Consider the following 21,246-nt stretch of genomic DNA (forward strand, 5'->3'; position numbering starts at 1 on the left):
TTAATTACTAGGACGTAGGATAGATCCATGCCGGCGAATAATGGATAGTGCACTGCAGACATTACTTGAAATTTCATGTCAAGTAACAGTATGAATGATATTGTGCTAATTGTATAGTACATTACTCCTCAGTGACAGTCAGCACGAATTGTCAAGCTGCTATATATACTGGGACAGTTATTCGCTTTGTTCGACTGCGAGCAGTGCTTTTCTCTCGCACCAAGCCATCCACCAGTAAATCAGCAATACTTTTCGCTCACAACGAATCAGTACCAGCCACCAGCCACAGTCAGTCAAAAGTAATAGACTTACTAATACTACGATATACTATCATATATATACTCCATCAGCTAGGCTGAGCCAAATTTTACTTAATTTTAAGCCAAATAATGCATTCACCTAACTCTGCCTTTTGCTTTATCTAATTCAGTCTGACGCAGCCTGCCTTTTTCCACTCAAGCTTCAATGGCCCTGTTTGGTTCATGCTTGGATCCATTCCACAGGACAAACCAAACGCATCTCGTGCTAAAATCCCAGTGGCTTGCAGACTGGGCCCGCCCGCAAGCCCTCGCGTACCCGAGCGGAGCACCCTAACTCGCGCCGCACCCCAACTTGCGTCTCCTACGGCTCCCCACCCCCACCCGCGCCCACCCCCGCACACGCGCCGCCAGCAGCCTGCTCGCTGCGCGCCGCCGGTAACTGCCTCCGCCAGCGCGCCCAGGCTCTAGCAAACTGCGTCGCGGCCGTCGATGTGGCCTCCATGAAAGCGCCGCGGGCGTACCAGCTGGTGGCGGCCCATTAGGGTTCCTTCCGCCCACCACCACCCCCACCAGAAGTCGCCGTCGGTGGCCTTCGTCTTCAAATCCCAGAGGTCCGCACTCAGAGCCGGCGAGGCAACGACCGGCTCGACCTTCCGCATCGACGAAATGGGCAGATCCGGCGACGCTCGGTTTGGGGATTTACTGTCCCTCGGCGACCCGACCCCCGGAGATGGCTCCTTCAACCTGTCGGCAACCCCCGGCGCCGGCGCAGAGCTCCTCACACCGGGTGCAGTGACCGACCCCGATGTGCATCGTCCGGCGGCCTAGGATCCGTTCGCCGGACTGCACCCGCCAGGCCCGGCGTCCGAACTGGCTGGGCCATCTGCGCAGTCGTTCGGCGGCCACCGGGGGGGGGGGGGTTCACGCCCTTCCCCCCACCCCCGTGGCAGCAGCCCTTTGTCGCCAACTCTCCTCATCCGGCGTCGTTCCCCGTCAACCATCCCCACATGGTGGGCTACGCAAGCTTCTATGCGCAGCCACCGGTGTTCGGCAGCAACTTTCCTCTGCCATCGCTGTACGCTGGGTTCCAAGGCCAAATGCCTGTGTTACCAGGACAGGATCCTCGGGCGGCTTTGTTCAGCGGCGCACCACCGCTAGACCCACGGTTCCTCCCCAACTACATGAACCCAGCTGCCTCGGCCGCAGCTCAGGATGCTCTAGGCCCTGCCGGACGTGGCCGTCGACGCCGCGTAGCCCGTGTCCCACCTTCACTAGGGGCGGGAACCTCATGCACCAGGTCAGCCGCTCGCGCCACCATCAACATTGACGAAGACACAAACTCCGCCCAAGCCGAGTTTGCCACAGACGATGACAACGCAGATGATGACAACGCCGACGACAGCGACGATGACAATGATTCCTCGGTGAGGCACTATTTTCTCTTCTGCTTCATATTATCACTTCTGTCCGTACAAGCTAAATATGCAATTTTCATTAGTTTCATTCAAACAATACACCAAATCTTCCACAATCTGCATGCCTACGAGTGTGTACCATCCATTGTTGTTTATTACCTTCATTCAAACAAACCACCACCTCTGATTAGTAGCCAACTTAACGCGGACGTTCCATTTGTGTTCCTTCATAGAGAGGAATCTCTACATCGGACACAAATTGGGACGATGAATACACAGACATATTCTGCGACTTGTGGATAAAACAATCAATGCTAGGCAATTGTCCTAGTGGTATAATGAACCAAGCAGGATACCGTAGTATTATTAGGGACTTCTATAAAAAGACTGGTCTGAAGCATACAGTCAGCTAGTTTCAGAACCGCACAAGTTATCTCAAAAAATTAGGTGATGCTTGTTCATACCTGGATAAGCATACAGAGGTTTCTGTCAGGGTAAACCATTACAACGCTCCCACATTTGTTTGGGACACGGTCAAACAGGTACAACATAGACTAAAGAGGCCTTACATTTACTGATTAAACCATTATGCACATTATTGTACCAGGATTACTCACCTACATGCGCATTTCTAATTGTACAGAAGTTTCCAGCTCAATTTGCCAAATTGAGGAGGCCCATTCCACCTTGGAAGGACAAACTGTTTGACATGTTCAAAGAGTGCATCATTGATTGGGCAAATTTGTTACCTAGATGATTCTGCACCCTCTTCTGGTGATCCATTAAGTCCCACTAACACTTCTGGCGGCCGCAAGAGGTCAAGCAGTGCGGCAACACAATCTACCGCTACTAGTCCTTCCAAAAAATCAAGAGCAACAAAGGCCACGGACTCAACAGCTACTAGTCCATCAAAGAAGGGGGTGTGGGTAAATCCTTCTGCATCAAGAAAGCAACAGTTAAAAGTAACCAACCTTTTGCAAAAGCTAGTTGTCACTTCGGAGAGCAAAGATGATGGAGCGCAAAAGATTGTGGACACAGCTGTGCAGATCAAGAAGGATGAGCAGGACGACATCAGGCATTGCTTGGATTTGGCAGTTGAATGTGGCATCCCCAGGAGCAGCCATGAATTTTTCTTCATTACCAATGTGTTCCAGCAAGAGAAGTGGAGAGTTGTATTCAAGTGGTTTGAAACTCCGGAGGAGCGTCTTGCATGGATCCATAATGCCTACTCCGATCCAAAATTTCTGGATAGATGAATTTTATCTCATTGTGTAATGTGCTGTAGTCCTTATATGTAGTTGAACCTTTGCATTTCCATTGTACTCGTGGAACTGAACTTCTCCATTTGCATTGTATTTGTGTCGTTGAATATTATGTCATTGTGTTATGTGATGTAGTCCTTGTTTGTAGTTGACCCTCTCATTTTACCATGAGCTTCACATAGTACATGCTGATGTATTCTTCTATGACTGCTGCATTCTTTGCATCCTAAATTGGACATATGACTGATTTTTTTTCTGTTGCACATTGTAGGCTTCAAGTACAGCAGACAATGCTGATTTTCCCGGTGTTGGTGGATCAGCAATAGCAGCACAAGGTGCTGCTCCCATGCCAAGTGATGCCGTTCAGCTAGATACAGCGGACTCAGGAGGGACAAATGCAGTGGAGAGAGCACTTGCTGAAGTATTCGGAAGGGATCATTGGGTCATTCCTGCTGTGAAGGCCGCACTTGAGCAAAGTAGGAGAAGAAGAGAACTGGTGAGGAAGGTTGTCCTACTTGGTCTCTATTACACAACATATCTATGCAAAAACCCACCTAGGCAACCCCCCGAAACAGGACATGAGTGGGTACTAAGGACTCTTCGCAATGAAAATTCTTGTTACAACATGTTTAGGATGAGCCCAACATGTTTTGAGATGCTGCATGAGGTTTTGATTAGGTCATATGGGTTGAAGTCAACAAGTAGGATGCCATCTAGAGAGGCTTTAGCCATGTTCTTGTGGATGGTTGGGTCCCCTAAACCTGTTTGGCAGGCTGAGGATAAGTTTACAAGGTCAATGGAGACAATAAGTAGAAAATTCAATCATGTCTTGCGCTGTGTGTGGAGCCTAGCCAATGACATAATAAGACCAAAGGACTCTGAGTTTGATTCAGTGCACCCAAAGTTAGGAAACCACAAGTACGCTCCATTGTTCAACAATGCAATTGGAGCCATTGATGGAACACATATCAGAGTCATTGTGCCTGGCGACAAGCAGGGGCCGTATTTCAATAGGCACAACAACAAAACTCAGAATGTGCTTGCCATCTGTGACTTCGACCGGAGGTTCACATTTGTTGCAGCTGGGATTCCAGGATCAGCACATGATTGGGCAGTCCTTAGGGAGGCGATGGATAGGTGTGGTGACAAGTTTCCACATCCTCCTCAAGGTATGTGGCGCTGTTGTAATAATTTTGTGACATTTGCTTTGCTACCTGGTTTGTAAAGTATGTGATTATTCATTATTGCAGGCAAGTATTACCTTGTGGATGCCGGGTACCCAAACCGACGTGGTTTTTTGGCACCGTACAAGGGGGTGAGGTATCATCAGGCATTATGGAAACGGGCGCCTCGGCCTAGAGGTATGAAACAAATCTTTAACCAAGCGCATTCATCCCTTAGGTCTGTGATAGAACAGTCATTTGGTATGGTGAAGATGAAGTGGCGCATTTTGTTGGGTCTCCCACATTACTCGGAGTGCAAACATGCTCAAATTATTTTGGCTTGTTGTGGACTGCATAACTTCATTTTGTAGAACGACAATGACGATTTACAATATCATATGGATGAGGACTATAATTCCTGGGACATAGATGATGTTGACGAGGACACAAGTCATGATGCCGTAGAGGGTGATGAGGATGACATGAATGCACTCCGTGATGACAAAGCAAGAGGGTGCTGGATGGCTGAACGTTCTAGAGCTGTGTGAGGTCTACATGTCATTTGTTTGTACCACTGTTTGAGTTGTTTTTTTTATCACAATAATGAACGTTTTATTTGTTTCGACCAATGTTGGAGTTGTATCTTGTTTGATGGAATAATGATCGCCGTCAGTTATGTGCAGTCACGCTTGACTGTTGGTAATTCAGATCAGTTTAAGTCTAGAGATGCAGCAGCTCAAGCAGAACATTGTGATTTCACTTGGGTACATGTAGCAAATATCTGAAGCTTGTGCTACAAGCTTTTCAATCAAACCTGCCCAGCGCGGCCAAAGAATTCACTAGCATGGCCTAGCATGCTAGGAATTTAGCACGTTCCAAACAAGGCCAATTCTTCCCTGCTCTTCTCAGCACTCGCACCATCAGGTGCTTGGCTGCTGCCCTGCCGTCACCTGCACGCTTGCACTTCCTCAGCGGCCACGGGCCAAACACGGAAACACCGTCCATTTCACCCAATTTTGCTAACCCCTAATCCCCTATTGCACCATGGATGAGGTGGTTGTTGCACAGCCCGTACGCTTGACCACTTGCTGTTGTCTTATGTTCCAAAAAAAAAGTTTAAAAACTCGGTAAGAACATTGCAGCTGACTGTCAAGCGTTTCTTATTTCAAATCTATATGCATTCAAACTGTAGCAGTCTAATTAAACAAAATTAGACTTCATTTGCAGCTATAGCCCTCGCTATCATCTTCCTGCCTTCTACTCTCAGGATCAATGCCACTAGCCCACTAGGCGATGAAATTGAACTCTTGATTCCAACGACAAAGTGGCCTATGTTAAGGTTAGAGTAAAATGCACGGCCTATGTTAAGGTTAGAGTAAAATGCACTGTAGGTACATGAATTTGTAGTGTTGTGTCAAATAGGTCTATAAACTTAGAAATAGGACATCTAGCCCCTCGAACTTGCGAACCCGTTCACTCCAGGTCCAGTCCGGTTTTGCATGGCTTGCATGGCACTGTGCACCCGCGATTTGCTACAGTAAACCCGGATTTGCTACAGTTACCGCGGTTTTGTTTTTTCTTTTCTAATTTATTTCGGCTGAATTTTTGAAAAATCATAACTCTTCGATACAACATCAGATGAAGATGATTTTTATATGAAAATTGTAGCCCTCGATGAGATCTACAACTTTCTAGTTTTGAGTTTTTTCATTTGATGAAGTTAAGTTGCCCAAAAAAATTATACAAAAATACAGCACCATAATAATCACGTACTTCTGCTTGTCGCACTAGAAAATTAATATATTTTTCTGTTTGTTGTCAAATGAAGACACTTTGTATACCAAAATTTTAACACTTTTAACGATCTAGATTCTTGTAGTTTTGAGTTTTTACATTTAAAGTTGTTAAGATGTTGATAAAATATATTAATTTTGATATACAAAGTGTCTTCATTTGACAACAAACAGAAAAATATATTAATTTTCTAGTGCGACAAGCAGAAGTACGTGATTATTATGGTGCTGTACTTTTGTATAATTTTTTTGGACAACTTAACTTCATCAAATGAAAAAACTCAAAACTAGAAAGTTGTAGATCTCGTCGAGGGCTACAATTTTCATATAAAAATCATCTTCATCTGATGTTGTATCGAAGAGTTATGATTTTTCAAAGATTCAGCCGAAATAAATTAGAAAAGAAAAAACAAAACTACGGTAACTGTAGCAAATCCGGGTTTATGTAGCAAATCGCGGGCGCACAGTGCCATGCAAGCCATGCAAAACCGGACTGGACCTAGGGTGAACGGGTTCGCAAGTTCGAGGGGTTAGATCTCCGGTTTCTAAATTTATGGACCTATTTGATACAGCACTACAAGTTCATGTACCCACAGTGCATTTTACTCTTAAGGTTATACAACAATACGACATCGCTGCAAGGAATTCAGCCATCAGTACACCACTGCAGCAACGAGATTTTTAAAAAGGAGTTTGCTCGTGTTATGCACAGAGCAAAGAAGGCATATCTCCATGGAATTGAATCATGACCAAATAACTTTTTGTAACGGTTATGATCTTTTTTTTTTGTTTCAATTTTCAAGTACTTGGTTACTCCTTTCTTTATATTATATATAAATATACAGAAGGGGGAGCCCGCTCCTGATTTCCTCAAAAAAAAACACTGCAGAAATGATTCTCTCCTGCCTTACTACTTTTTCCGAACACTCCCTACCTTACACATGCGACTCACCAGCAGGCTACCTGGTAGACTAGTGAATGCAACCACCCATCCCAGGCCTCTAGGCTAATGCATTTATAAGATATACTATATATTTAGCACCAAAGCGATGCAATGAAAAAAAGCCTGCAAAACAGATGAGAGGGGGTGTGAATTTGATAATTTGAATATCCAAAACACAGCTCATCTCGCTTTACAAACAACGCACACGGAATACAGCAACAGAATCAATCTCTAATATGACTTCGAGTAAACAGATTGTATTCCTATTCCTCATCCGAAGAGTCACCTAAGGGAATCTCTGCCTGTGTCTCCGCAGCAGAATCCTACTCATGATATAAAAAAGAAATCGGTTAGATCAACAAGGCAAGTCAGTGGACATACTTGAACTATTAGTGTTGCACTAATGCAAAATGAAAGAATGTGTGCAAACAAATCACGAGATGCATATAAATAATGAGGGCGTCACCTTCATTTTATCCCAGTCCTTTAATTTAGAACCAAGCATGTATGTGTCTCGCAGGGGTGCCCATGCCGGCTCATCTTCGTCTTTGCCAGTACGCTAGAAAAGGCAGATCAATTATGAGAAATTCCAAGCCACATTGAAGTCCAGGCATTAAGATTCACTTAAAACCAACCACTGCAATAGCTAGGTTTTATTCTGATGTTGACTAGACATCTATAAGGCTACGAGTAACTGAAGATCATGCGAGTCTTCAATTTGTGAAGGCAAAATTTTGCCTGATGTCTATAATTCTTGTTTAGATTAAGAAAAGCCTAGGGTGCTACTTTTCCAATTCTTGTCTTGCCATGTGGCATGTCAACAACAAATCTTTAGATTATGATTTTGAATAGCAAACCATTTAAAAAAAACTAACCTACCTATGGTTTCTTAGAACCATAATAATCTGCTCGCTGAAAGTTAGTGAAATATGAGGCTAAACAGTCATTAGTGAAATATGAGGTGGAACCATATGTGCTTGACCATCTGAGCTTTGGTAAAGTGCAGTCATCTGAAAAGCCCTAGACTGGCTGTGGCCACTGTCTGCCTACAGTGAACATTAGGCATATTAACTTTGTTAGATAGAGAGAGGGGATCACATAAAGGAGGTGCTTGTCATGGTGCTCATGGTTACTGCTGCTAAAGTGGTTCCTCCTACAATGTGATCATGGTTGATACATCTAGTCAGCCATACTATCCAGTTTGCCGGTTTAGGCAAAAGCACAACAGGTGAGCCACACCCAGCATAAGTCAAGCTTTTTCAAAAATTGATCAAGTGTGGTTACCCTTATTGCAATGAACTTGCCCAAACAATGGACTAGCAAGTTAGCTAGCTAGAAAAAAAAAATCCAGCTTAATAACTATGGGTTAAATGGCTCATATACCTTAAAGAGAGGTTGTAGTTGGTAGGTACAAATCATGCTACTCAAACTCTCCTGATCTCCATATGCCACATGGCTAAACCCCTCATCTTGACAACCCAATCTTCAACAGAAAAGGGAGTGTACAATGTGTTTGGGGCTTCACAATACCAAGGGCATTGAAACTCAAGTGAATAATGGATAGTGCACCACAGGCATTACTTGAAATTTCATGTCAAGTAACAGTATGAAATATTTTCCCACGCATCAACCCATATATGTAACTACAGAAAGCAGTGGTGGGTTCCCAGTAATAAACGCCATGTGAACTTTACTTCTGCAGTCATTCTGTTTGGTAAATTTCAGATAATGTATCAAATTGAGCATGTAATACTATGTAAACAAAAGTGCAGCAGATATCCCCACGAGTTGCACTAACTTGACTTTAAGATATGAGTTTATCATCAAAAACATTTAAAGTTTTAAACTAGGAAAGTGATTTTTTTAAGTAAAGAAAACTTCGCAAAATGCTCACTTTCAAGGGATAGATGCATGTCCAACAGTTACAATACTCGCTAAGGATGGCATGTGGGTCGTCCGACAAGGCATCAGAACATCAGTAGCATATTGTGAGAATAAAAGAAGCCACCCAAAAAATAATTAGCAGTTGGTACCCAGAAATTTGAAGGTGCCTGGCTCTTTTTATCTTGATGTGATGGCATCTTCAGTTCCGCGAGGAAGGTGTTTTTCCTTTCTTTTGCTAAAACTGCCAAGATTATCAGGATTTTTTTCAGAATATTTGGAAATCATAGTAGAGTGGCTGGTGTATCTCAAAATGAAATGTAGAGTGCCTGGTGTATCTCAAAATGAAGTGTATAAAGATAACCATAATACACACATTGTAAATTTAATATAATATGATTTTGCTCTGCAATGGAAGGCAAGCAAATGCTGATATTCCTTGTGCCTCTTAATTTGTACGTTCTTGGGCAAAATATCAAACAAGTGTGCATCTGCTTACAAAAATAAAATCATAAATCAAGAGGTCATATTCAGTGGACCCTCAATTGTTGTGATTTTTATATGCTTAGTTAACAGAATCCTACACTGCTCAAGATTGTGACCTCCACATGAGACCTAATCAGATAAGGGCTTACACAAATGTGCACCAGTTCACTCTTTAATAACTCAAAACCATGAAAGACGTGACCCATATGTAATTTGGGTACATAGAGCAAAATAACTTGACTAGTCTAGTGATTGCACCATCAATTAATATGGCTTGACATGCTCCTGGTTATCAGTTTGGTATGATGTCTAACCAGAATGTAGAGAGAGAGAAATGCAGCAGTCCAGGCACCATTATTCTACTAGTCATCAATGTTTTACAGTCGTCCGACTAATCGCGATTAGTCGCGATTAGTCAGGCTTATCGTTCCCTTGGCACCGATAAGGAGCAATGACTAGGTATGAGCGACTAGAATTCTAGTCGTCCGATTAGTCGTCGATTAGTCGCGATTAGTCGTTCGACTAGGTAGGAAAACGATCAGATTTGCAGTAATGGGCTGCGTCAACTGTGTGGTTGGGCTGCTGGGCTGGCATGAGGCCCATTAGGTTTTAGGTATATATGCACAAATGCATGTGCCTCAGACTCGCTGTCACCCAAATCTCACAAGTGAGTGACCAACTGACCATCATTGCGGTGTTCATGTTTGATATACACTATGTAATGTATAGTATACATATCATATCGGTCCTAGCATGATAGGACGACTATACAGACGAAAAGGCTCGACTAATCGGCCTGATCGACGACTAATCTCGACTAATCACCTTATCGGTGCCATGGCGACTAGGTCCGACTAGACGACTGTAAAACATTGCTAGTCATACATGATGATCAAGTAAACAAATTCACCCTCAAGTAAGTGTTTGAGCAGGAACTTTGCACATTGGACATTAGTATTAAATAATTAAAATCAAAACAAATAAATTAGAATATCCATAATATACCAAAATAACTAAAAACCTATAAGGTAAGAAATATGCTAGCTAATGCATAATTCTGTACATGGTCCACAAAAAAATAGTTTTAGCAGATGTAGAATACAAAAATGAACAAAATAATTCACGAACAGCAGAGGAAGAGCTGCAGCATGCTAGCCTGAAGGTGAAAATATACCTTTGGCATCTTTAGTTCTTGATGGGTTCAAATCTTTCCGAGGTTTCTGTGCCTTGCTCACCTGGAAAGAAAAGGCATGCCAACAACCCAATCAGTGCAGAAGAAATATTGTCATAAATATAAATTGTTTTCCACTATCATTTATAGTACTAAGTGAAGCCACTTTTGGACATTAGACAAAACAACTGTATCTGTTGAACAAACACGGAGTGGCCGTAAAACGTTGTGCTTCAGAAAGAAAGAGTGTTATCTGTCATAAGACTTAAAATATTACCTAAACCCCCAAATCAATTAAGGAAGCAAGAATGCAAATTGAGGTGGAGTAAATGGTTTAGAAAGAAATAGAGGATTCTCTGTCCTAAGACCTGGAATATTACCCACTTTCATATAATTGACTGATGAACACCCGAAACAATTGAGGAAGCAAAGAGTGGACTTGAGGTGGAGTAATTGGCAGCTCAACTCGTTTCAATTTAAAAAGTAACTTGCCAAGCTACATGTACTTTGAGATTGAGATAAGATTTGTGTGCTTAACATGTACTTTGAGATTGAGATAAGGTTGGTGTGCTTACCGCATTGAACAGCCTAACAACTGAGTCACCAGCAGCCGGAAAATTCATGGGGAGAAAGGACAAGTGAGCAACAGAGTGATTTTTGGTGAAATTTATAGCCATAGATAGGCAAAACAACATGGTATTGAAAACAGTGCATTACCCCCCTTTGTAGCAACCTTGATGAGTTCCTTCTCTTTGCTGTCCAAGTGGTCTTTAGGTATGACATGGCCCTTCTCTGCTGCCTTTTTTTCCCACCAAACCAGAGCAAATTAAATGGCTTAAAGTAAATACATTTCAATGAGAGTGCACAGCCAATGAGCAAGGGAGGTAAGAGCCATACCACTCGCTTCTCCTTTCTAGCCTCCCCTTTGGGCTTGTGCTCCCCTGCTTCTTCGGCCAACTTGGCCGCGACCAATTTCTTGTGCGCTGACAGAATTGGACCCTAGGCAGAGAGGGAGACGCGTCAGTCACTAAAGGAAGAAATGCAATAATATATGTTTAAGGAAGGAAGGAATGGTGGGAATTACCAGGGGGTCGTCAGGGAGCTTCTTGTTCATTATCTTGAGGAAGGCGACGCGGAACGCCCTGCAGCCTTGCTCGAACCTGGTGACGGCAGAGGTGGAGACCCCCTCTTCCTCATCGTCCTCCTCCTGGTCGGAGTGGGATAGGGCCTCCTCGTCGTCGTCGTCGTCACCGCCGTCGTCGTCGTCACGGCGGCGGCGGCGTGGACTCGGCGGGTGCTCCTGCTCCTCCTCTTCCTCGTCATCGTCGGAGTTGTAGTCGCGGGCGCGCTTCCGGAGCAGCTTGAGGAACTTGGCGCTGGGCTTGTTGCGGTGGCGGCGGACGGAGTCGTCCTGCTCGGAGCGCGCGAGCTTCTTCTTCTTCGCCTTGTTCTTGCTGCCCTTGCCCTTGGGCCGCGTCTTGCGCTTGCCGGGGTTCGGGGCGGCGGCGGAGGACGGGGGTGCCGACACGGCCTGTGGAGCGGCAGCCATGGATGGAGCCACTAGGGTTTTAGAGCTTGGGGTGCGCGGTAGCGGAGCGGCGGCGGCGGCGCTGCCTCCTTCCTCTCCGTGTTTTCTCCCCTCCAGCGGGTGATGGCCACCAGGCCCGTCGCGGCTGGGCCTGACGGGCATGCCAGAGCCCAGAGGGGAGGAGGGATAAGAGGCCCAGCCCAATAACTCGCAAACGGATGCATGTGACGGGCCAGGTGAACAGGGCATGCACAAAAGAGACGAATTTCCTTACGAGAAAGAAAAAAACAATTTTCTAGTAATAAAACAATTTTAATTAAAGGATAATAAAAAGAGTTATTCTTCAGCTAAGGTTTAACCTACGCTCACAGAATTAAAAAAACCACGTCACAATAAAAGCCCACCTACCATGCCGTGTATCCTTTTCTTTGTTCCAAGATGTAATTCTGACTGGAAATCCCATGTATCTTTTTTTCTCTATACCAACGTAACCAAGCATCAGGTCCGGTTTTGGCCCAGCGCAAGTGGACCGACCGCACCGGGCCTCTAAAATTTTGGGGCCCCATCTATATATTTCCTTTTAGAGCTTAAGCCAGCAACAGAGTTTAAGCCCAGCAACGCTACGCTCCAACTTCCGGCCGGCCGTCCGTCCGTCCGTCTACCGAATCTGCCGTGTGCCTTGACGCCCTAGCCCCCAGGACGGCAGGACCGTGAGTCCATCAGTTGAGAAGTTGAAGTGCCGAGACGCCGCCTGCCGCCGTAACGCGAGGCGCCGAGGCCGTCGCTCGTCGAGCGAACGAGGCATCGAGCGAGAGTGCGAGACGCTAACGCTTCGTCTCCTCTCCTGCACGATCTCGCCACGCCATCTGCCCCCAAAATCAACAGCCCAAGTGGTAAGTGCCCATCTCACATCTCAATTAGTCAGACAATCCAAGGCGAATGATTCTTTTTAATTGAAGTCAAGAAGATATGGGTAAAGCAAGTTCACCCTTTCCTTTAGCATTAATAATTATATTAGTTCTTAATAATACAAAATAAATGTTATTGTACCATGGAATCCAAATATATTTTGGTTATTTAGCTTTCGTTGAACCTAAATATATGGGGCCCAATTTTTTATTCTGCACCAGGGCCTCAAAAATATTGGAACGGCCCTGCCAAGCATGCCACGTTTGGGTGGGGAAGGCAACCAAACAAACATGCCACCTTTAAAAAAAACATATCACATTAGGCTTGAAGATCCGGTAAACTTGCTGCGCCGCGATCTCTTTGGCCAAAATATGTACTACATATAGTACCATGTTATTGTTATTACATTATAATAAAATAGAAAAAGCCACCTACGCACGTCACCATATCACGTTTCTTTTTTTTTATTCTAACTAATGTTACTCGACCAGGGCAAGCAAGCTGTCATGCTAGAAAATGGAATAAACAACCCATTTCTTTGTTCCAGTGGATCTGATTCCAGTTGGAGGATTCTAGCAAAATCCAGGCCATTGATTGCACCATGATCTCTTGCTAGTTTAATTTTAAGAATTGGTAGTGTTCTTTCCACTACTTTGAAGTACAATTGTGATAATCATCTCGTTTTCCCTATATTGATGGTTTTGCCCATTCTACTCACATATCACTAACTTAGGAATTGTAAAGGGTAAAATCACAAAGTTAAGAAAAATAAGGGTAAAATTACAAGTGCACTGTAAAGTAGGGGCAATAACACACATGCTCCTTTAATTTCCTAAGACCAGCTCCAGGTGTCGTGAGCATAAGCAATTTCACGGATTTGGCAAACTTATTACGATGAAGAAGAAGGAGAGACGAGTTTCATCCCTACGAAACCTAGTGGACTTGCACCAACGATGTTAATTATGATTCATTCACAATTTTGATCACAATAATACATAAAAATAAATGATGCAACTTGTCTATGAAATAATGTCATGTAATTGTGCACTGAGAAAGACTTTCATTTCGTTGCAAAGCTGACCTGGCAGCCTTGATAACAGTGTAACGAAAATCACGCGCCAAGATTGGCACGGTATATGGAAGAAAATAATTATAGATAAGTCACCTATTACGTTTCCTATTATTTTAGCCATTGAGATCAAATTAACGAAATGAAAATGGTTCACATTCATTTCAACATATACAGTAGAGGGTTTCTATTTTAAAATTCAAAATGGGCTTGGGAGAATACAGGACTAGTAGGTACCTAATTAATAGGGAAAACAAACGCAAACAGCGACGACACTCAACATGCAAATGGTGCTGTTAGGAGCGCTCCTGGACATGACCCGTCGCTCCTACTGTGCCAGAAAAGGTTCGTGGATTGAACCGCTCCTATGGCGGGGATTGCTAATTTACGGTTGACCGTACGGAAGGAGTTCGTACGGTCGATTTTTCGACAGTTATTTTTTTTATTTATAGTAAATTTTTTGTCGTTTTGTGATAAAAAAATTTCTGAAAAATTTTTCAAAGGGAAAAATGAGGATGCGAAACAAATTTGACGAGAAAAAGTTTGGAAAAAAATTTCAAAGAACAAACAAAAAAATTTAAGGAGAAAACTTTTACATTAAAAATGAAAAAAACTTTGAAATTTTTTTTGCATCCAAACGAAAAGAAAAAAGGCTCTGAAAAAAAATCATCCGAAATCAGAAAAAAAATTGCATAAAAAAAATTGAAAAAAAAACCTCGCGCGGGGCTTGCCGCTGACCTTGGCGCCGCCATGGTGGAGCTCCCGCGGCCGGATCTCGCGGCGCCGCCGCCCCAGAGATCCCGCGCCCGGGTCTCGCACGCTGCCTCCCCGAAGCTCCGCGGCAGCCTCGGTCACCGCCGTGGCGGAGCAAGCGCGACCGGGCCTCGCGCGCACTGATCCTCCGACCCTGCGCACGCGTGCTGCCGCTCCGCTGCGCCCTGCCTCCCCGTGAGCGCTCAGCCCGCGAGCCGCCGTGAAGGAAGCTGCGCACCGCCGCCAGGATAGGGGAGGCCCGTGCGTTGCCAGGGAACGCCGCCGTTGCGGAGCTCGCCTAGGAGAGGGTCGCCGCCGCTCCTCCGTGGGAGCGCGCCGCCACCGCTCCTCCCGGGGAGCGCGCCACCGCTGTAGGGGTTCTCCGCCCGTAGCATCTTGGCGCCCCAGCATGCTCTAGAAAAGAGGAAGCGAAGGAAAAGGACGATGGTTTTGGATCTGAGAAGACCGAGAACGAAAGGACTAGCAATAAAAAAAAGATGTGTAGTGGGCCCCGCTATGTGAGAGCGTTGGACGAATCGACCTGTGGGAAGAAAAGTTACGGGCGATTGTAAATTCAGCATCGGGTCCTATGGCGCCGCTGCCCGCCAGACCCGCAGGTATCCGAGGGCCAACCCTCTCACGCCGCTGTTGTGTGCCAGTGCTAGTGCCATACTTGCATAGTTGCCTCGCTGGTGATAGGCTATATATTGATCTGATATAAGAGTGTCTACTGCAAGTAGGGCTGTGTTTAGTTCCAAAATTTCTTTCTCCAAACTTTACTATTCACCTATCACATTAAATCTTTTGCCTCATGCATGAAGCATTAAATGTAGGTAAATAAAAAACTAATTGCATAATTTTGATGTACACGACGAGACGAATCTTTTGAGTCTAGTTAGGTCATGGTAGGACAACAATTATCATAAACAAACAAAAAATACTACAGTATACTATAGTGTCCAATATGACTCTTTTTACCACTAAGTTTGCAGGCTGCCTGCTGCCCACGACACACGTACCTGCAAAGTCAGCTGGGAGCTGAATCTGTTAGGCAGTGTCGAGTTGGATTTGCAGGTGGGCAGCGACGATGGGAAAAGAGGATCGGGTTGAACCTCAGGTCGATGGTGTCCTGATCCGTATCGCACCTATTTTATTCCGGGTTGGTCCGCTGCGATCCATCGCTCAAATTGAGGGGCGGGGCGAATTCACAAAGGGGGCGACTCGAACCCCTTGCAGGCCGAGACGACACATACGGGTTGTTGGACTTGGACGTCAGACGATCATGTCCATAGGCACCGAAACCCAAGCCAGCATCGTCTCCGACCTGCAGGCAGAGATCGATTCGCACGAGCCCACACAACCATGTCGATGGCCAACGCGTCCACTGCCCCACTCCTAACAGCGAGCCAGGAGGCCGCGCCGGCGAAGGAGGCATCCATCGACGACGTCATCGAGATGTACTTCGGCACCACCGGCGTCCTGCAGCTGCTCAAAGCCGTCTTCGTCGCATTCGACCTGGGCCTTCGACGCGCAGCTGGTGTTCATCTCCGCGTTCACCGACGCCGAGCCGCGGTGGCATTGCCTCACCGCCGCCTCTGCTGGCAACGCTTCGTGCTCCCCGGCCGCGGCCTCGCCGTGTGATCTCGCGCCGGGCTCATGGGCGTCGGGAAGGGGTGCCGCAACACGGTGAACGTGGCGGGGTTCTTCTGCTTCGCGGCCGGGTTCTTGTCCCTCCGGGCGCTCGCCTACGCGTTCCGCGACGCGTCCTGGCGGAACTTGTACGTCTGGACGTCCGTGCCTTGTCTCGGCTACGCCGTCCTGGTCTACTTCCTTGTCCAGGAATCGCCGCGGTGGCTCCTGGTGCGCGGCCGGAAGCTGGACGCCATGGAGGCGCTGCGGCAGATCATGTCGCTCAACGGGGGCTGCACGGCGGGCCTCAGCTTCTCCATGCTGGACGCGTGCGTGGTGCACGAGGACAACGCCGCGGTGAACGGCGGAGGCGTTTTCGCCACGCTGCAGGCCATGTCGGGGCGGCGGTGGGCGCTCCGGAGGCTGGCGGCGGTCATGGCCGCCAGTTTCGGCGTGGGGATGGTCTACCTAGGCATGCCGCTCAACGTCGGCAGCCTTGGCTCCAACCTCTACCTGAGCGTCACGTACAACGCGCTGGCCGAGCTGCCGTCGGCCGTCCTGGCGTGGCTCCTTATCCGCACGGCCAACAGGCGGGGCTCGGTGATCGCGCTCACCGCGGCGGCGGGGCGTGCAGCCTCGCGTGCGCCGCCATCCCGCGGGGCGCCGCGGCGGCGAGGATGGCCGCCGAGGTGCTGTCCTTCTTCGCGGCGTGCACGGCGTTCGACGTCATGCTGGTCTACTCCACCGAGCTGTTCCCGACGTCCGTGCGCAACTCAGCGGTGGGGTGGTGCGGCAGGCGCTGGTGTTGGGCGGCGTAGCGGCGCCCGTGCTCGCCGCGCTGGGCCGCCAGAGGAGCTTCTGGTCGTTCGGCGTGTTCGGGATCGCCATCGGGTGCTCCTGCCTGTTCGTCGCCTGCCTACCGGAGACGAGGGGGAAGAGCTGTTAGATTGATCATGTGAATGTACTAAGTGTGAAAGCTTTAAGAGAATTGTGTGCTTAAGATATCAAAGCCAATTTGGCATTGATCATGTGAACACTTAGGTGTGAAAACACCTTAAAGCATCTCTAGCAATTTGTCATATTTTACTTGGCATATCTTGTATTTTGCCAACTTCTAAAAAGATATGCCAAGTAAAAAAAGAGCTTATCTCCACAGTTTGGCATAATTCACTTGCCAAATCCATATCTAACTTACATCAAGAACCCTGAGAGAGAAACAAAATTTTATTTATGCATTTCCACCTTTTGAAAACTTAAATCAGGAACCCTTCTCTGTTATTTATTTCTTTTTTCACTCTCCCACCTGACTAGAAACCACGATGCCAACTGCGCGCCGCGCGCGTATATTTGCGCGCTGGAGGTTGGTTTTTCTCAAGTTGCCAAAAATTGCCAAATCTTTTGCCAAACTGTTGGAGGAGTATTTTTAACGTTTTTGCCAAAAATCAAAGATGACAACTCGATTTGCCAAACTGCTGGGATGCTCTTAGTGATTGTGGGCTTAAGTTGACAAAGCCAAGTTGTTTTTATGCCTTGATTGGAGGCACTAGAAGCACCTCAATTCATCCAAGGGTTGTCCCCCATATGTGCAATGCCATCTATATAAGGAGAGGCATTCTAAAGGACCTCTCATTCCATCCTAGAGAAAGCTACCAATCAGCTGGGCATTGAAGCACTAGGGAAGGGCATCTCCAACACCTAAAGCTACTACATCAAGCCTGCATCAAGCAGGCACGTGGACATCAGCGAGCCTAGATGGCTAACTCGTCTAATGACGGTATGTGTGCATGAATTTGTTTCAGTTCATGGTGTTCTAGCTAGAGTTAGTGATCCTGAGATTCCTAACAATGGCACCAGAGCCTTGCTACCTCTAGTTAGGACCCTCTGCTCCTAGGGTTTTCTTGTTGTTCTTGAAGTTCATGTAATATCTTGTGCTCCTCTCCAAGTTCATACCCTAGGTCATGTTCTATTGATGTTATTTCCAATGATCATGATGTTGTTCAAGTTCATGCCTCTGTTCTACGTTCTAGTGCACAAATATTTGCCTCTTTTTTCGTGCCTGGTATACGTAGTTCACCATGTTTATGCACTAGAATATGTCATGTTCTTCATGTTCATGCAAAATTGATGGAATCTAGGAGTTTTTAGTGGCGCTGAGCATCAAAATGGAGGGGAATTGCACTCAATCCCCAAACACGAAACCCTAAGTCATCGATTCCTCCAGAAAATCCCCAAAATTGGGCATACCCTAACCCTACAACGGAAGGCGGTGGATGTGTACCTGCAGCTCGCCGTCGTCGTCCTCGTGCGCCGGCGCTGGAGCTCGCCGGACCACCGCACCAGCACGGGCACGCCGCCTCCATGCGTGCGCCGGGCTGCCGTCGAGGCCGACCACCTCGCGGCGCCTTGGCTGCCGCCTTGGGGAGCCGCCGTGCAAAGGAGGTAGGTGCGCCGCCATCGCCACCGGTGGGACGCCGCTCGTGCGCGCGGGCGTGGCCACCATGCCTAGGGCACCGTCGAGGTGCCGCTCGACGGAGCCGCGCGCAAGCCAACGTCGCGCGCGTGCTCCGCCGAGGGAACCCTCGACGGCGCCACTGTTTTCCTCCGCGCGTGCGCGCGTGCAGCCGCCGCCGCCGCCGCCCCTCCGCCCCGCGCGCGTGTGCTCGGTCGCCGCCGCCGCTATCGGGTGAAAGGTGAGAACGGGAGAAGAAAGGAGCTAGGGTTTGAGGGGAGGGGGCCGGCCGCGCCTTTAGCAGGCCGGCACCACGCGCGGCCCAAGCCGTCCCTGGGCTTGCGGCCCAAGCGGGGGAGCGAGGAGGGAAAATGAACTGGGCCACAATTGGCCCAGCTAGGGAGGTTGCGGCCCAATTAAGGAAAGCAAAGTTTTTTTCTTTTATTTTAAGACAATGGGCTACACAGTGTTGGGCTATTGGGCCAAGATAAATGAAGTTTGGGCTTTAATAATTCTAGTGCATTTATTTATATCTTCCAAAATTGGGAGGCACTAGTACTTTGATAATTTTATGCCCAAATTAATGCATCTTTCCGCTGCAAATTAAGATGTAATTTTCTAATTGAGTTCAAACCAACTGGGAGATCTTGATTAGAAAATTACAATTTACTAAAAATTCTTTTGATTAAATCCGAACCAATGGAAGGATTTAATTATGAGAATTTTTGAAAGGAGAATTTTATGAAATGGAGTGTGGCTTATATTTATTAATCTAACCAACGCGTTTAATAAATATTTGTCGCAAAATTTTATTATTCTTATCCATTTTCTGACCAACGCGTTTATGGATTTGAATAATAAAATAAAGTTTATGTATATGAATAAATTCCACTAATGATATTTATTTCCTTATGCAGCTTCTAATGCCTCGAATATTGCTGGATTAATTAATGGCATTGAGCAGCTTAGCAGGAGCAATTATCTTTCATGGAAGGAAAAGCTCGAAATCATGCTGGCTTTACTGGACCTCGATTATGCTCTAAATAATGAGGCTCCCAAAGAACCTCAACAAGGTTGTGAAAATTATGATGTCCTCATGAGGGGCTATGAAATTGAGAAGGCAAAATGGGACATTTCAAATCGGAAGTGTCTCATGATAATTAAAAGCTCCATCATTGAGGGCATAAGGGGAGCAATGCCAGACTCTGAAGTGGCTAAGGATTACCTTAGCAAGATTGAGGATCAATTCAAGGGATCCTCAAAGGTCTATGCAAGCACTCTTATTAAGAGGCTTGTTAATGACAAATATGATGGGACTGGCAGTATAAGAGAGCATATTATGAAAATGAGCAACATGGCTGCCAAACTTAAGAAAATGGAGATGGAAATATCTGACGGATTCCTCGTCCATTTCATCATGACCTCTTTACCAGCAGAGTTTTCTCCATTTACGATCAATTACAATGCTATGAAGGTAAAGTGGTCGATTGATGAATTGATGGCCATGTGTGTTCAGGAGGAGGAAAGGCTTAAGGCATCAAGGATTGATCATGCCAATCAAGTTATGCAATCTGAAAAGAAGAGATATCAGAAATTTCAAAAGCAATATTTTAAGCCAAAATCTTTTCAATTTAAAAAGAAAGGCCAATCCTCTAAAGAGATCCGGCAAAACAAAGGTGAAAGCAGCTCTTGTGCTGAAGATAAGGCCAATGCAAATCAAGATGGGTGCCACTGGTGTGGAAAAGGTGGCCATTTTAAAAGGGATTGAATAAGAAAGGTACTGATATCGTAACCTTTGTAGATGAATCCTTATATGCTGATTATACCACCAATACATGGTGGGTTGACTCGGGTGCGACTATTCATGTTGCAAATATTGTGCAGGGATTCACTACGAGGAGGACCCTAAGAAGAGGGGAAAGAAGGATTAGAGTCGCCAATGGCGTCGAGGCAGAAGTTGAAGCAATTGGAGTATTGCACCTTACGCTCCACACTAGCTTTACATTTCGATTAAAGGATGTTCTTTATGTACCCTCTATGAGAAGAAACTTAGTTTCTGTCTCATGTTTAGATGACGATGGGCTTCACTGCCATTTTGGGGATAAGAGATGTATAATTAAATGTAATGATAATGATGTTGGTCTTGCCTTTCGACAAGACAAACTTTATCTTATTTCCCTATGTGATGCGGTGAATAATGTTGATCCCTCTTCATCTGTGAACATCGGTACCAAGCGAAAGAGAAATGAGACTTCATCGAAATTATGGCATTGTCGTTTGGGCCATATTTCGAGGGGGAGGATTGAACATCTCATTAAAGAACAAATACTCCATCCTCTACATTTCTCTGATGCTGATACATGTATTGATTGCATTAAAGGAAAATATGCTAAGCAAATTAAGAAAGGGGCCATAAGAAGCACAGGAGTCTTAGAACTTATACACACGGATATTTGTGGTCCGTTTTCGGTAAAATCAGTAGATGGTTTTGATTCATTCATTACATTTACTGATGATTACTCTCGTTATGGATAT

At 46.0% G+C, this 21,246-nt stretch overlaps 1 protein-coding gene and 1 pseudogene across 3 annotated transcripts; one reads left to right on the forward strand and one right to left on the reverse strand.

Annotated features, from left to right (window-relative positions):
• Positions 1 to 6,903: 6,903 nt before the first annotated feature.
• Positions 6,904 to 12,007, reverse strand: LOC120691686 (RRP15-like protein). Of its 3 annotated transcripts, none has more exons than XM_039974833.1 (8): positions 11,459 to 12,007; positions 11,272 to 11,373; positions 11,092 to 11,173; positions 10,950 to 10,969; positions 10,378 to 10,438; positions 8,873 to 8,961; positions 7,303 to 7,400; positions 6,904 to 7,159 (listed from the first exon to the last, which is right to left on the reverse strand). In XM_039974833.1, the coding sequence occupies exons 1-7, from the start codon at positions 11,921 to 11,923 to the stop codon at positions 7,323 to 7,325; spliced, it is 897 nt and encodes a 298-aa protein (XP_039830767.1). In that variant the 5' UTR covers positions 11,924 to 12,007; the 3' UTR covers positions 6,904 to 7,159; positions 7,303 to 7,322. The 3 variants fall into 3 exon arrangements, with proteins under 3 accessions (XP_039830767.1, XP_039830766.1, XP_039830768.1); XM_039974832.1 differs by having other exon boundaries at positions 6,908 to 7,159; positions 7,303 to 7,395; positions 8,870 to 8,961; XM_039974834.1 differs by lacking the exon at positions 6,904 to 7,159 and having other exon boundaries at positions 7,303 to 7,401.
• Positions 12,008 to 16,001: 3,994 nt separating this feature from the next.
• On the forward strand, positions 16,002 to 20,479 carry LOC120689208 (annotated as a pseudogene).
• Positions 20,480 to 21,246: the final 767 nt, after the last annotated feature.

Source organism: Panicum virgatum, chromosome 9N (assembly GCF_016808335.1).
Source record: "Panicum virgatum strain AP13 chromosome 9N, P.virgatum_v5, whole genome shotgun sequence".
Classification (NCBI taxonomy): domain Eukaryota; kingdom Viridiplantae; phylum Streptophyta; class Magnoliopsida; order Poales; family Poaceae; genus Panicum; species Panicum virgatum.